Source organism: Haliaeetus leucocephalus, unplaced genomic scaffold (assembly GCF_000737465.1).
Source record: "Haliaeetus leucocephalus isolate CR32 unplaced genomic scaffold, Haliaeetus_leucocephalus-4.0 Scaffold41, whole genome shotgun sequence".
Taxonomy (NCBI): Eukaryota; Metazoa; Chordata; class Aves; order Accipitriformes; family Accipitridae; genus Haliaeetus; species Haliaeetus leucocephalus.
This window is the reverse complement of record NW_010972477.1, coordinates 3,466,749-3,484,331: the sequence shown is the minus strand read 5'-3', so window position 1 is coordinate 3,484,331 and position 17,583 is coordinate 3,466,749. Positions and strand designations below refer to the sequence as shown.

The 17,583-nt window shown below is 36.1% G+C and overlaps 1 protein-coding gene across 2 annotated transcripts in view; it reads left to right on the top strand.

Annotated features, from left to right (window-relative positions):
* ATP9B (ATPase, class II, type 9B) overlaps positions 1-17,583 on the top strand; it is a 152,294-nt gene that overhangs the window by 20,374 nt on the left and 114,337 nt on the right. For both annotated transcript variants that reach the window (XM_010577071.1, XM_010577063.1), the window contains exons 5-6: positions 7,605-7,663; positions 15,673-15,724. In XM_010577071.1, the coding sequence (XP_010575373.1) occupies positions 7,605-7,663; positions 15,673-15,724 (111 nt within the window). The remainder of the gene's footprint in view (positions 1-7,604; positions 7,664-15,672; positions 15,725-17,583) is intronic.

Sequence of the window (17,583 nt, the reverse complement as noted above, 5' to 3'; positions counted from 1 at the left end):
CTTACCATGAACTCTCAATCCCATGTTGACAGTGGTGTGATTGATGACCTAACAATGTTTTGATTTGTGGCCAATTTTATGAATGAAAACATTATTGCAGTCCCCACTCAAAATTAAGATGTACTAAAAATTGCCCCAAACACTTATATAAAATAATGAATAGATGACAAATTACACCTATCCTTAGTATAGGGTTCTTTCATAATAAGGCATTCTGAAAGTGAAAGGTATCATTTTCAGGCAAAAAAATGGGACTTCCTGCTATGATAAAATTAGATGAAGATTTTTACAGGTTATGAGAAGGATTTAGGTTTTTTCTGTGCAAATTAATGAAGTAAAGTCCTACACTTCTGCAAACTTTTTCTAAATAACTTTTAATATAATCTACCCAATTTTAATATTGGCAGTACTCTTCAAGTGGAAGAATTTGGTTAGGCTTACTATACTAACCTACAGGCTAATGGTTTGGAGAAAGAAGGCTTTGTTACTTGTGAATGAACAAACTTGATACTGATCTAATTAAAAGCCTGAAAATCAATGCCACTCTTAAGAGTTCCTTTTCAGAGTGGAACTGCACTTTATACTGCTTTAGCATCTTTTTTTTTCCTAGTGATTTTACGACTTGTGTAGGTTTTACAGTCTTTTCTTTGAAATAGGTATTTTTTCCATCTCAGAGATGGAGAAACTGACATAGAGAGGTTAAGCAGGTTGCCTTTTCTCAAATTGGACAGTAGGAAAATTTAAAGTTATCAAGGTTCAGTGTTACCCTTGGTGTAATTGTACCATTTATGGAAGATGAGAATTGAATCATTTCTAGTTAGTTGTTTTGCAAAATTGTTTGTTTCCTATAGGGAAACAAATGTGTTTGTAGCAAGAGAAGCTACTGGGATTTGAATTGTGATTAATTACTTGTATGAAGATAGTGTGGGTAGGCTGATTTGTAATTTAAAATCTTTTTATACAGTGTTGCAATAGACTAAAACCAGGAAGTCTTTGACTACCTAGCAGTGTTGACTTTCTGTGGAGTCATTTTTAGGCTCAGGAACCCCTAAACAGGTAAAACATGTGAATGTGTCACCTGCATGTTGCTAGTGTAAGAAGTACCAGCTTCTTGAAGCTGGTGGATTCACATTAGTGACTCTTGAAGACTTAGAATTTCTTTTTAGTAATTCAAGACATTGAATAAATATTTGTTCTAATCAGTAAGTCTTAGGGTTTTTTCATAATAATGAGCTCTTCCGATCAGGAAATTAGGTGAGAATGGGACATCTCTTTTAAGTGTTACTCAGCTGTACTTAGGCAGCAATGGCCAGCTTAATGTCTGTAGACTAATTCTAATCCATGAGGTATCCAGTGTTACACGGCTTTCTATTTGTCATGTAACATGGCAAAGCTCAGTATTCAGTCATCCCTTGGTGAATTTGCTATGTGTAACTTTGCACTTGTCAAGAAGGTGAACCTGCTACACATGAAGTTTGAATGGTTTCTACTTCTTCAACCGTTTGTGGCAAGTGATAAAACATGCCAGTCAGTAAATGTATTGAATTTTTTTGTGAGCAAGTCAATTAAGCATACTCGTCTCTGTGTCTTTCATGTGAATTTTTCCCTTGTATACTTTCCTAGATTATGGTATTGAATCTCTTAAGTTGTTCAGTGTATGATGCATTCTGCTGTCTTAATTTTTTTGAGATGTTTGTTGCAAAATGTACTTTCCTTTTTTGCATATCAAAGTCTGCAAATCCTTAATAGACAAGTTTTCAGTCAGCATGCAAGTTAAAGTTGGAGGGAGGAAGAGTATCTGCCTGTAGAATTGAAATTATCTTGCTATTGAAGATCCTGTCAATTTAATTGCCTTTTTCTGCTTCAGAGCAGCTCACCTGCATAACCTTTTGTAGAGCAGAAACTGCAATGGAAAAAATTTTAGACCTGTGCATGCAGGTTTAGGAGGACTTATGTTTTTCGTTCCTAAGGGACTGTTATACTTTTGGTGCAGCTTCTTGTCTCGTGCGCTTAGGTATGACCAGTTAAGTGCCTATGAAAAAATGCTGCTATTCTGCAGAAGAATCACCTCAAGTTCATGAACAGGCTATTATCTCTTTTATTAAGCTGTCAAAAGCCAATTGGATAATAAAACTGTAAAGCAATTTTAACTCTTTTTCCTTTCTCATTCTTGAAGTTGGGGGTCCTGCCTGCCCTGACCCTTTCCTAGTTAGGTTTGCCCATGCAGTGTTACTGAAGTTTTGAAGAAAAAAGGTCAAGAAGAAAATAGCTGTAATAGTGAGAACTCAGAGTTGCAGAAGAGGCATGCACTTCATCTCAGGATGTTTAACATGATTTTTGGAAGCGTTGCAGGACTCTCTCTCGCTTTGCAACCTGCAAAGCAAAAGAAAAAATGAATGTGAGGAGAGATAAGATTAATGAAATAATTCCATCCAGGCTTCAAATGTGAAACTTATGTCTTTGCTGTATACTTAAAGGGTGCTTAAGAATGTAGTGAAGTTGAAATTATATGCCAAAACTGTGTGAAATTGAGAAAATATGAGTAACTGCTATACACAAGAAGAGAACAAAGTGTGAAATCTAGTATGTTTCCTTTAAAATTGTATGTTGTGGTTTAAACCCCAGCCAGCAACTAAGCACCATGCAGCTGCTCACTCAGTTTCCCCCCACCTAGTGGGATGGGGGAGAGAATTGGAAAGAAGAAGGTAAAACTCATGGGTTGAAATAACAACAGTTTAATAGAACAGAGTGGAAGAAAATGATAGTAATGACAACGATAAAATGACAATAATAATAAAAGGATTGGAATATACAAGTGATGCACAATGCAATTGCTCACCACTCACCGACTGATGCCCAGTTAGTTCCCAAGCAGTCATCCCCTCCAGACCAACTCCCCCCAGTTTATATACTGGGCATGACATCACATGGTGTGGAATTTTCCCTTGGTCAGTTTGGATCAGCTGTCCTGGCTGTGTCCCCCTCCAGCCTTCTTGCTGGCTGGGCCTGAGAAGCTGAAAAATCCTTGACTTAGTACTACTTAGCAATAACTGAAAACATCAGTGTATTATCAACATTCTTCTCATACTAATCCAAGACATAACACTATACCAGCTACTAGAAAGAAAATTAACTCTATCCCAGGTGAAACCAGGACATTGGAGAATTGAGAAGTCTGAGACCGCTACAGTGATTTGAATTTTTTTTTTTTTTTATTTTTGAACTTCTGTTTATGGAGTGGGAGCTGCTCTGTTCCTAAAATGCTACCTTGCTCAGTTTCTCTCAATTGACCTTTTTTTAAATTGCAAAATGGTCTCTTGTCAAGAGGCAAACATTTTTCAATCATTTATACCTATGTTATTTGCAACTTTAAATAAGATTATGTTTGTTAGAATGTCTTGATTATTGTAGTATTTTGCATTTATTTGAAATCTGTATTGAAACCTCTTACAATGTTAGAATTTCATCTCTCTTCAGGAACAGGTCATCCTTTGGCTTTTTAAAAAGCTACTGCATTAAAAAAGAACAACATTATTTCTGAATCTAGAGGTACAACATTAGGTCTTTATTGCTTGCAGTATTTCACACCTGCCGATAACTTCATTCCTGGTATTTAGACCATTTGAAACAGATAATTTTTTAAAGAATTGTATCAATTTAATTTAGCTGATGAGGGAAGCAGTAAGCAACAGCAGAAACAGGATTTGAAATTTTAACGTAGGAAAGAATTTCAAAATGAGGCCGAAAGAAAGGAAAACGTTAAAGGGACTGTTTTGTTCCACATTTTTGCAGCATCCAAGAGATTGGATAAGAAAGAATGAAGGCTTTCCCTTTCACCCAAGAGGAGATAGTATGGAGAGAGGAGCTAGGAAGCTTCTCTCTAGAGTTTTATATTGGTGATTAAAGACTAACCTCAGTTCACTGTGTAAGGTGGAGTTTGAAAGAAGGACCTAAGGACAGTGCTTGCACTGAAAGATCAGCATCCTCACCTTGGACTCACTGTAGCTTTAAGCTTTTCCCTGCCGCCCTCCCCCGCCAGCTCCACATTATATTATGTATACTCTAATTTTGCTGATAGCTCAAGCTAATAAAATGCCAGGTAAAATTTTCATATGGTCTATACTTGACTCCTTTCATTCTAGACTTTTATATTTACGGGTTAGAGACAAGCTCTGTTACCAATTCCAGAAGCAGTACTTCAGACAGGACTCAAGGTATCATGGGTAAGATGTAGTAGCAAATTAAAAAGAATTTGAAAGTGCTGCTCTCAGAAGCTACTGTTTTTTCAGGAGTGGCTTGCGTTTGGGTAGTAGAGACACTTTTTAATAAAAAGAAACAAAGTCGTTTCTGATATACTATATACCCACATTTTGTTTACTTCGTTTCTTAAATTTTTATGTGAAATACTTGTTAGTCCATATGAGATATTTATTAGTTTTTCAAATCATTGCAATTCATTTCAAAAGGCTTTATCTTGGGAGTATAATGAATTACTACAGACACATTTCAATGTTCCAGTTCTGCATAATTCTATATGTTGCTTTAGGCGAAAGCCTTGCGCCTTGGTGGACTATAAAGTCTGGATGCGCAGCCACTTCTGACAGCTTTGGACTTTTTATTGGTAATTACACAGATGGTGAAGAGTGTTTTGCTACGGAGATGTTTTTAGAGAAAAAATAGTTTGCAAAAATAATTTATGCAGTGAATAACATTCAGTGTCTTTTTTTTTTTTTCCCTAAATGCATTTTCACTAAGATGTAGTATTGCATTATTTTAATGTTCTCTGAAATGGTATCTAATGATTCTCTTTTTTGCTAGTCTAAAGGAAAGTGTTATTTGTTGACTTTTCAAAATTTTAAGCCACTCTTTGAATTACTGCCATGTTTTACCATTTAGTTTTTAATGGAATATATCCTGCCATTCAGATTCATTGTAGAATTAATTATCTTATGTGTCACAGGCCACTTCCTTACATGTGGGGATATACAGGATGCTCTAACAAGACATGTTAGTGTGTAGTGAAGATTGTATTCTGTAGTGTTATACTAAGCCACCTAGAAAACAATCTGATAAGAGAACTTTTCAATTCATAATGTGAAATGCCCAGGATTGCTAGACTGACTACAAGCAAAGGTGCAGTGTAGGTTCCTGTTGGTATACTTGGTACCAGGAGTCTTTGCTTTTTGTGTGCCCTACATCATGTTGCAAATGAATGTTCTACCTTCTCTTGTCCTCTGAGGCTTAGTGTCTTTTGATCTTTACTGTAGATGCTGTTAGAAAGTGACTGGAAAATTCAATTGTTTGAGTTGATAAAATTGCTAGTAATTGCATTTGATTAGTATCTCTGAATGGTTTTGGACATATAGGACTGCATAGGTGGCATAGATCTGAGACTTAATGCAGTTGGTACTAGGATTTTTGTGTCTGTTATTACTGTAATCAGTTGACTGACTTGGTTATCACACTGATAAACTGATGAAAATTGTTAGCAGAAGAATTGAAAACAAAATAGGACATGCTATCCTTTTGGTAAAGCTAACAGACTTAGAAAGCAAAGTAAACATTACAATGTTTTTCCAGTATATACTATTCACTTCTAGTCAAAACTTGAGAATTTATAAGGAGAATTCACAGGCTCATGTAGCTAAGCGGACTAAATATGTTGATCTGGTATCAGACTGTTCTTTTAGTGGTTGAGCTTTAGTACTTGTTACTTTAGATAAAAAAAAAAAAATTGTCATGAGATTGACACTAACTTAATTTCCATAGGTGTCTTGAAACTCCTGTAGAGAACTGCTAATGTTTCTTGCTACAGCTTTTTATACCTTGGTCTTCTGCTACTCCCTTCATCCTCACAAATGTGTTATGGCAGAGTTAGGAGTCAGACTGAAGATATAATTTTTTTTATATCGGCGTGGAGGGCGGGGGAGACGTGTTTTTAGCAAGTGAGAAGTTGAACTGATCATTTTCTGAAAGACTGGCTTTCAGAAATAACTTTGCAGACAGGCCAAACAAAAGTTCTGATTTTCCTCTGACATTGCACATTTTAAAAACACTAATATCATGGAAAATGTATTAAAAATTAGCTGTAGGAATACATTTATTATTGACTGAATTAAACTTAAAACAGCTGTTACTTTTTCATGAAATGCAGTTTTAAAGAGCAAGTACTGAAAATAATTATGCAGAACATGAATCTTACTACGTTTGACTAACTGCACATATAAATATAAGGAGTTTTTTGAGGTTAGCTACCTGATATCTCTTCTTTGAGACTTATGATGAGGAGGTCTCAGGGATTTGGAACCTAGCTTAGTTTTTGTTTTATACTTCGTATAACTTTGAGAGATTGATAGAATGTGCATTGGCAAACCTACTATTCATAATACTTTTGATTAAACTCCAAACTGATTGCTGCTCATCCTGTGCTTTTGTGGGTCTGCTGTTCTACTTTGTTGAGTCTGATTTTTATTTAGAACCCTAGCACCTTACCATGTTTTGACATACTTTTCATTTGATAGCTGCTGATCAGATACCTGCTGCTTGGTATCATGGTAGTGTTTCTGATGGTAAAAGATATTTCGTATGGGGGTGTGTTTCAGCTCATCAGGCTGTGTAAATATGTATGTGTTTATATCCTGAGTTAACAGGTTCTGAATTTATCACCTGTTATATCTTGGAAGAGGATATCCATACGTCATGACTTGTCTACAAGTTGGGGGGTTGGTTGTTTTTAAGCCAGGGAAGCAACTTTTTCTGGAATTGTAGCAAGGACCTGGGACTAGGACTCCTGAATTCTAATGAGATCAACAATAACTCATTTTGGGCAGTAGCTTAACCTCTCTGTCTCAGTTTTTCAGTCCATCAAATAAGAATGTTAAAACTTAACAGTCTTACAAATATTAATACCCTACAGACCATACAGAAATCGAATTGGTACATGTGCTGTGTATAATTTTGAATGAGTTGTTCACAGCAGTTACTGAATGGGCAGCTCTAGAGAACGAAAAACCTCTGTTTCAGCTTTTGATATTTTACTTTTCTAAAATGAAATCTTCAGGCATGTCTTCTCACTTTAGAGAGACTTATGCCTTTTCCACTATAATTGCCAAGAAGTGTCAGACAGTGCCAATTACATCAGTAACTTCAGTGGCCAAGCAAAGCTACCTGTTGGTAACTGGGCTGTGACTGACAACTCATGTGTGTGAGAATGCTCCATGACTGTAAGCCTAACAACTCTTGACTTGTCAGAAATAGAAGTGCTGTCCAGTAGGAGATGTGAAAGACTCCTTTTTCCAATTTTACAACTCTGTTATTGATACTATAGATCAGACTTGAGCATCTTCCATACATAACTTCTTTTCCTCTCATACTTCTACAATAGCTAACTAGTTACAAAACTAGACTCTTTTAACCAGTTAATTATTTATTCAAACAGATGAAATCTCATTATTATGTGTTCCTCGGAGATCCATTTTGTATAAATTGTAACATTTTCACCAAACAATAACGTCTTTAAGTATAACTTTCATTCTGGGATTTATATTCTTGTGACTCTCTATTAATGTCTGCCTAAGTTGATTACATTTCTTCTTCTTTTTAAGGTAAAGTGCAAGTTAAGAGTTCAGACATACAAGTTGGAGACCTCATCATAGTGGAAAAGGTTGATACTTTTTAAATATATTTTAGAGACTAAAGATTATTAACGTGCTAATTACCTTCTGAAGAAAAGTATATCGAGGTACTTATCTGTGAAGTACTAACTAGCTAGTATTCAAGTCTTATTTGAGAATCTTCAAGGAAGTCTATTTTTTGATTAATTAAAAGATTAATTGAATGTAAGCATTTATATTTCCTGAGTTGGTATATGCTTAAATTTATCTAATGAAGGGAATACAGTTACTGAATTAAATTATCTGGCTTGTGCTGTGGTGAATGTTCTAAGCTGTCTGATTACTGATACCTTCCTTCTGATGCTCAAATCAGTGTTTTTCTGTGTCTGAAGCCTTCAAGGACAAGTTTTATTTATATAGATAAATATGTTTATATTATATAATTATAATAATGTATATAATGTTATATATATAATTAAATAATATAAAAGTTTATATATTTTCAAAAAGGAGAAAAAGCTTTCCAGTTTGGTTGCAAATGGTGGATGAGAGCTGTGAACATTTTTCCCTCTATGCTACTATACTAATAAAGACAGTGTTGCTTATTTCAGTTGGCTTTCTGGGGTACTAAGAAATTATTGTGACCTTGAAAGTCAACTTAATTTTCGTGTCAGAGGAAACTCTTTTTACTTAAGTTCATTCTGGAAAGGTGACTCACTTTCTGGGTACCAGCAAGTGATTCCCTTCACACTTTGTATTAGAAAGTTAATCCATGGAGATGCTACAAGGAGGCATCTCAAGTTGAAGTTTGTTTCTACAGCTTTGTTTGAAGTGTTGTATGGCAAGTTGCAGCTTGGCAGAAAAATCCTTAGTGGAACCTAGTCAGTGACTAGACTTTTCTAAACTTCTTGGTGTTTTTTTATTCCTACTTAGTGGAGTTAATTATTTCTGATAAAGGAAAATCCTTCAGCAAATATGCCTTCCTCATATATTTTGTGCTTTCTTACCTGTTAACACCTCTCCTTTTGGTTGGAGAATCTGGAGAACTCATAAATTGTTAGTGGATAGAGATTATTTTCTTTTATCCAGCCATGTATAAGAAACCCCTCTTCTGTTTGTTTTGGAAACCTTCTGTTTCCTTCCTTTCTGTTTCTTCTATAGTCCAAAGAAAGAACAATACACCCAAGTTTCACTTGGTTTGCTGCTCTCAGCAGTTTATACTATTTCTTGCCTTTTTTTTCTTTCTTTCTTTCTTTCTTTTGTCAGCTCTCTGTACCTGATATCTTTTGGGGCCTGTCTGAGCAGTATATACTAGTGTAGACAAGATTAGCACTAATGTGTCTGGCCTTTACATCTCTTTTGCCTTACACCTTGCTATCTTAGAGTGCAGGTGGAGTGAGCTTGCAGCTGCTCACTTGTGCCTGTTCCAGATCTTCTAGGAGACTGAGATATTTGCTTTGATTTTTATTAGGAAACTTTTTAGGACTGCCTTAATCTCTAAACCTGGAGTTAATTATTATAGAGCGTAGGGAAGACTCTAGTGACTACATAGGTAATCTGCCTTCCCTGAAATTTACTGAGATCCATCAGTCTGTTGAATTATGGTAGAATTTGGAAAACGGGAATTACTTTGGGGATCAATCTGTCTTGTATGAGGTAGGTCATTAGCATCTATTTCAGCATTATTGGCAGCAGCTTACAGATCATATGTTGTGAGTACTTGAAATTTCTAATGAAAAAAATGTGTAAGGATTTAGGGAAATGAGTAGAGTTCTTTCTGATGAAGATTTTACTCGGGTATGTCAGTGAGATGCATATAATTGTTTCAATGTTGTATTTCAGCTTCAAGCTCTGTCCTGCCCCAGCAGAGCTTTTTTTCATTTTAGCCTAGCTGGGGATGCCGTCAGACTAATGAAATTAAATGTTTTCTGGTTCTGTTGAGAAGTGTATTTTGTTGGAGCAAGCAGTTTTCAATTTCAGAGTATGACTCTTAAGCCAAAGAACCAGTCGGGAGTGAAATGTTCAATTGCTCACTCTAATGGCAAAGGAAAAAGTTAACATTGTATTTGACTGGAAGATGCATCAACAGCATTTCTGCAGTGAAATTAATGACTCATTTGAGCTGGAGATCCATATGTTAACTAGTGACTGCATCACAAAGACTAACAACTTAAGTGAAAGGCTTTTCTATATTTAAACCTTGAATATCCTCTGTTTATTGTCTTTTTAAAAAAAAAAAAATTAATTTCAGAGCAGCTCTAAGTGACTGCAATGTGCTTAAAAGAGTTTAGTTCCAAGTAATATATCTATTGTTTCAACTGAAAATTTTGTAATGCACTGGCACTAGGGCAGGAAGAGGCCTGAATGGAAGAAAATATTGCCTGTTTTTAAAAACTAAAAGGCATTTGTATGTTAGCTGAAAAACCCTCCTCTGCCTTGAACAGACGTGCTACCTCCTAGATGTTCTCCTTGGCTTTATTAAGATACAATTTTAGTTTCCAGTAGGAGCACAGGTGTACATACTGTTCCTAAATAAGACAATTGAAGGGATGATGTGATGAGTTCAGGTAGCTTATTGACAGTTCGGAATAGATTTTGGAGACATGAAGAGGGCATAAAACTTAATAACACATTTAGTTAATAATTGATTAACACATTTACTTAATAACATTTAATAATAACAACACATAATAGTGTTTTAAGACGTGTGGAACAGTAATGCTTTATCTTAAAACTTTGAGAGCTTTTCTTGGAGCTGTAAAGGGACACAATTGTTTTTTCTTAATCTCAGGTGTAAAGTGAAATTAATCCAGTATTTATAAGGATTGCAGTTAATGCTAGCATGCAGTATTGCACAGCATGCAGATGTAAGAAGACAACTGGGCAATGCCTCTTCTGTTTATAACTCGGAAGCAAGCAGGAATATTTTAGTCAATGAGAAAACTACATGGTTCCTTACATGAATGGAGAAGAAAGTACGGTAAATGCAAAATTCGGAGGGTCTGTAGCTATAGGTGATTGTAGGGGAATTGGAAGACTGACTAGGGAGCTGGAGAAGCTTATGTAAATAACAATTCTGTGATAATAACATGAGGAAAATGAAAAACTACTTTGAAAGCTGTTAGAAATGGTATTTTTCAAGCAAATATTGTAGCCTGTGTTGCAGGGAATTATAGGTATGTTTGTGGGTTTTCTTGTTTTCCAATCTGGCTAGTATTCCTGGATGGCATGAAGTCAGCCATGGGAACCCAGAAGCTGAGAGGGTGCTTACCTTGTGTTGACCGTTGGCTTGCTGTAGTTAGAGCTCTAGGAATGAATCTGTAAGTCTGCAGCATAGACAAACACTGAGAGGAATGGAAGCCCTCCTTTCCTGGAGCTCTAATTCTGCCCAGACTTAAGCAAAACAATGTATTCAAGTCATTTTCATGACTTATATATTCAAATTTCAGTATATATCAATAAACGTTTCTAGCTTCATCTCCATGGTAATTGAGATTACATAGTTTCTTCATGGGTTTCTGAATGCTTAAAGTTGTATGTGTTGTCATTTTAACTTGTTCCACTTTGATAAATATGACATGAGAGGGCTAACATGATTGACATATTGCTGCTGTTTATCTGTGACAATGTACAACAGAACTTAATTTTCTCCATAATGAGGTGTTAAAGATTTTTGTAGCATACTTGCCATCTGTTTCTGTGTAGTCACTCTTTTATACTGAGTAGGTACATCTTTGCAGGGGGATCTTTGCTCTCCAGCATCAGCAGTAACAGTGAAAATGTTTTTTGGTGTCTACTACTCCTGCAGTACCTTTCTGCCCACTTCCAAAATACAGAAAACCTAATGAAAAACAAGATGTCAGTCTTAAATACTGTTGTGGTTTTGGTTTGGGTTTTTTTCCTGACGGAGAAAGTAAATACAGGACAGTCTCTAGCCTTCCCTACATGGAAAGATACATTCAGATATGTTCATACAGAAAAGCTTACATTATTTTACAGGGAAGAGAAACAAGCAGCGAGAACACATTAAAAAGACGTAAAGTCAAGATGCATTTTTTCTATTAAAATGTGAAGATGATCACATGACTAATTTGATCGCAGTCTACAACTTCCTCACGGGTGGGGCAGTGCTGATCTCTCTCTGGTGACCAGCGATAGGACACGAGGAAATGGAATGAAGCTGCGTCAGGGGAAGTTCAGGCTGGACATTGGGAAAAGGTTCTTCACTTGAGAAGGGAGTTTGGTCCCTGGAACAGGCTGCCCAGGGAAGTGGGGACGATGCTCTTAGTCGTACGGTTTAGTTTTAGGTAGTCCTGCGAGGACCAGGGAGTTGGACTCGATGATCCTCATAGGTCCCTTCCAACTTGAGACATTGTATGATTCTGCCCAATTTTGTCCGGCATAAAGACTTGAATCTTGGATAGCGAGTACCAGGTGAATGTTTCGTTTACTGAATGTGAAACGTGCGTTCTCTGTGGAAGGTAGTAATGATTTGTAAAAACCCGATACCTTATTTGGATTATTAGAACTTATATTTAATTCAGTATTAAATCATTTGACTGTTATTATTGCAAAATTTTTGGGTGTTGGTCAAGTGTTTTTGCTTGTTTACAAGTAACTGGAAGTTTGTAGGCATGAAGCCAGTAACCTGCAACTTGTGTAATGGATTTATGTCAGAGCTGGCAGGGAAGCAGCAAAAATGTATAGCTAATCTATATGAAGACTGGATATCTGTTTAATTGTTATTGTCATTTAAGGAAAGATTTATTTAATTTTGAAGTTACATTTTCCCTTTCTTCTTTTTTTTCTTTCTTCTAATAGGTGCATAATAATATATAGTAAGGTTAATGTTTTTTTCTGAATCTGAGTATGAGATACTCCTAGTTGAATCTGGGCTCATGATGGATAATAAATTTCACTGCATGTTTAATTATTTTCCGTTGTAAGGCAGGATTCCAAAAAATGCTATACTAGCTGCAGTTGTAGGTGAGCAGCATCTTCAAGGTGAATACTGTTGACGTACAGACAAGCACATGAATTTTTAACTTTGTGCTTTTACAAATAAATGGGAATTGCTGCAAATCAGGAAGTATCCATGCATGACAATGTATAATTTTGAGGTAAGAGGTGGGTTTTTTGCTAACAGCATAGGATTTTCAGGTAAGCCAGAACATGCATCTATTTTCTAGTGTTTCCAAACTTGCTTGTTTTCCAAGCATCTTGTTTGCTTGAGATATTACCATCTCTGTAGCCCTTCATGACCCCTCTATACTGAACTTTCCATCAATAGAGAATACAGTTGCAGTTGCTTCCAGTCCCACTTCTGAATTGGTGTGCTTGAGAGTATGTTACAGGGAGTGGCAAGAGGTACCTTCCTCCCAGAGATTTAGAGAGTTTACATCACCTTATTTTGAAAGCTGAGCCCATATAACACAGAATCTGGCAGTTGACTCTGACAGATCTACTCAGATCACACTATTCCAAATGGCACTGTTGTGGCTGCACGCTGATCTCGGGAAGGTTTCTCTGGAGTAATGGAAAACTTTGCCTACGGTATCCAGGATGTTTTGTGGTCAAATAATATTGCTATATGAGCGTGGCTTCTCAAGAACTAAGACAAATGTTAGAGTATAGCATTATATATGGGAAAAAGCATCAGCTTCTTCAGTGGTGTTGTCTAGTGTAAATACACATTCTCCATTGAGTGAGACAACGTGAATTTTTTTCACTCTGAACTGATTTTTATGGATAGTCAGGCATAGTATTTTGAAGATCCCACACACTAAGTGTCATACAGAGCAGTGCTTAATTATTGACGGATGTATTTTGAGCTGTATTATTGGAGGGGACTATGAGTCTATGTACTTCTAAGATATTTCTTTGGATGCGCAGTGATGAAGGGGAAGTGCTGCCTTCAAAGAAGTAAAAGGTGGAGGCGGGTTAAAAATGGGAAACTACGTGTCTGGTTTCAAATCAAACCAGTTTGAGAATGCTGGGTTTCTTTCTGTTCATAGCAGTGTTGTGTCCTTAAATGTTGGGATGGAGGACTGCCTTGACTCAAATGAACAAAAATACCCCTCTGTGTTGATTCTTCTAGGAGGTTTTTGAGAGTGTTTGATGATGCTGTGGTCTGGGCTATTGCCTAGATTCCTGTTGGGATAAATACTTTCAGAGCTGCTACGTGCTGTATGCACTTGAATTTCATGTAAAGATAATTTTGAACCCGTTACATTTTTCTTTGATAGTTACATCTTTGTAATGCCCCATAGAATTCATATCTTCCACTTTGATACAGTGAATCAAAGTATTGTGACTAGGATTACCCTTATGAAGTTTACAGGCAGGATTCTATATGCTGTGTTCAGTATGTGAGATGTTCCATTGCTCAGTGTCTTGAATTGAAGTTTCCAGGTTAGCTTGACCCCATCTTTATTGCTGTTTCTTCTGTATAAAACAACTAACCAGTTTTCAATAGCTGGTAGTTTATGCACAAAATAGAGCCACAGTTGAATTATTATTGCTGTATTAATTTTGCAGTTTGATTATAATTGAAGTGTGAAATGGGGAATAATTGTGTAGTTTTGAAATGCTCATATACTGAACATGCTGCTTAACTTTTTATGTTGAGTAAATTCAGTCAGGTTTTTAAGGCTGAAATCTGAGTTTCGTGTATGCCATGTGGTGGGCTTTGTCAGCTACATTTATTTTCTTTTCCATTCAGACAGTTGAGCTCTTAAAAGATGAGCCTTAGGTATGCAGTGGCTTTCAAGGCAATATCAACCAATTATAACAGGAAAACCTGAAATTTATTCTCAAATGGAGGTACTTTGTGAAAAATATTTGTGCGTTTTATCCTCTTAACAAGTAATCTGAAATGAATATTAAATATTTTTTAGTATGAAACTAGTAAAGCCATTGCTAATAATCCACTGAGATTTCTTAATTGGTTAAAGATAGTCTGTAAATTGAATGCAGATGAATCTTTGTGTTTAGCTTCAGTAGCAAACAGTACAGCATGTGGCATACTGGACCTAAATTGGGACAGAAGAAACTGCAATTCAGTACAGTATCTTTTCTCATTGCTCTGTCCACTGTTCACTCTGGTCCCTGTCAGTTTAGTCTGTCGCTTTTTTCCTTTCCAGTCCTGTATCTCTTTCAGGTTTTGACATGTTGGTTATTTTTACTTGCCCCAGTTTTTCACTCTTAAACCCTTTGCTGGCAATGTGTAACTGGTGCTGGTAGATAGATGCCTTGTGAACAAGCGGTGGGAGAGCTAAGGATTTGGGTAGTCGTGTAGCAGATAGCGTGTGTATGAGAGGGTGGTATTGTACAGTTTGTTTAATCTGCGTAAGCTTGGATTGGCCTTTCTGTGGCCAAGAAAAAATAGAAAATGTGATTTGATACAGATAGTTCTGTGCTTGAAAGGGAAATGGCAGAACAGGTGTGCAGGTGCATCTGACTCTGCATATGGCTCTATGCCTTAGATACTGAGGAAGGAATTCTATTCATTTTTGTCTATGTAAAGGAGAGGTTTATAGGTATGTGAAACAGGAAATGCTGTTCCCTGACTTGTTTCCTCTGTGTATGTTTGTCTATGTTGGGAGAGAGGAGAGTACTCGGTATACGTAATGTTTGCAACTTGAGTGCCAAGACAGATATTTTAAATTTCACTGGTTTTTTTTCTATTATATATGCTAACCGAGTGTCAGAGTTTTGCTCAGTGAAATTATTTTTAAAGATATTTCAGTTAGATATTTATATTCTTGAACTATTGTTGTCAGTTAAGAAAATGTAAATCTCTTGTAGTTCTTCAGGTATTTATGATTCACTTATAAAGAGCATCTGAAAGGATTAGCTGTTGTTTGCGTATTGTATAATTTTTCGAAAATATTGATTTCTGAATTGCAAATGCTAAATGTAAAGTACTGTGAGAAATCCTATTTTAATTGAGTTTCAATCCAAGTGTGACCTTTTGGTGATAGTTCTTACTGGACATTTGACTGGAATTCACTTTTTTTTTTCCTACTTAAAAATATACCTTATTTCCCTCTCTCCTCAGAATCAACGAATCCCATCTGACATGGTGTTTCTCAGAACATCGGAAAAAACTGGTATGTTTTGATAATTCAGATTGGTTACGTGATAAGTTTGTGGTTGCAGTAAAATTTTAGATTGTGCATTGTAGCCAATTTGAAGTGGTCAAATAGATTGATGGTAGGAGAGCTACCTTCGTCAGATTACTGGGAGAGGGTCCATGTGTGAGAAATACGGTATGCTGGGACTGTAAAACAGGAGAAATCTTACTGTGAACGTAAGACCTTTGTAGATATGTTCCTCTGAGTAGTTGATTTTTATGAATTGTTATAACAAATGTTTAGGTAAAGCAAACATTAAGACTACTTTACATTTAAGACTGTACTTGTGTAATATGACTTGACAGTATTTGAAATTATTTATGACTAATGGTTATCTTGCAACACACATTTAAATGTCATCCAACTGTATTTCAGTTATTAAATTGAAAAGAACTGAAATTTGAACCTACAAATATGTTACTGAAATAATTTCTTTAAAAATCTATTAGAGTAATCTAAAAACCTCAAATAATTGAATTTTTTTACTTGGAAATAATACAGCCTTTTTGGTCAGTCAAAACAAACCCAACAATCTTCTTGAGAGAGAGAAAGAAAAGTACTTCTCGTTAGCTCTGTTTCTCTTCCCATGGTGATAGGGGAGTACTCTTAATCTTTGAGAAACAAATATCTCCTCTATAGGAAACTTATAAATTATAGCTGGTTTGATTAAAGTTTAGAAATTGCTATTGGATGCTCCCCATATAACTCAAATGAGTTTCCCTCCTTTATATTCCCATTTCTCTTCAGATCCTGAAGAACTGTCTGATATTTGTCAGGCACAACTAAATTCCACAAAGCTAATAGCTGTGATATTGATAAACCCTGTATTAGTGGCACTTGGTATTTCACTGTCGCACTGGAGTTCTATCATATATTTCAGATAAAAGGTGAAATTTGCAGAAAATGTTTGCAAGAGAAGACAAAAATATTTCTGATAGCCTACAGAGCACTATTAGAGCTATATATTTGCTAAAAGAAGAAGAAATTACTATATAGTTACTGTGTCTTGCTAATGACTTTCCAATGCTGATTAGATACACTAGATCATCTGTAACTGGTCTGGACTGACAAAGTTTCCTAATAGTCTGTATATAATCTCCACCTTGGTTAACCACCCTCTGGTTCAGATTACATGGGTTTTTCTTTTTATTCCCTCCCACAGTAGCACATTTTATTAAAATGCATAATGCTTCTGACAACTCAAATCTCTTGGATCCAGCACAATTATAAAAGGATTGACAATGTTTCTTTTGGGGGCTACTTGCAATGTCATATTTTCCTACTAACCCAAAAACTGTTTCAGCTGAAATCACAGCTCCTAGAAAAGTAGAAAGTAGGAGGACTTCTGCACCTGTAGAATTACTTTACACGTTGCATGCAAGTGGCCTAGTTTAAATGGTAGGTCAATGTGTGTTGATTCAAGATTTTCCCAGCCTTTACTAGCTATGTCGGATTCGGTGTTACATATCTAGGCATTTGGAAGCAATCACCATCCACTCCAGCAGGGGTATGTATCACTTGTAATTTCTTTAAGTGATGTGTGCACAGTAGAAATGCACAGGGAACTCGGTATGTAATACTGTGCAGTGTTTGCTGTTATAGGAGCATCAAGAACTGTTTGTCTGGTGAGAGCTAGCTTGCTGTCCTTAATTAGGATCCTTGCAGCAGTTTACATGAGATGCATTGTCACTGCTGGAATAAATGAACAAGAACAAGATGAGACAGTTGCCTAGCTTGCAACAAAACAAGTTCTTAACTTATTTTGCATATCTGCACAATAGTGTGTTTTCCTCCCTGTTAATTCTTAAATTCCTGGATTCTGTTCGTGAGGTTAT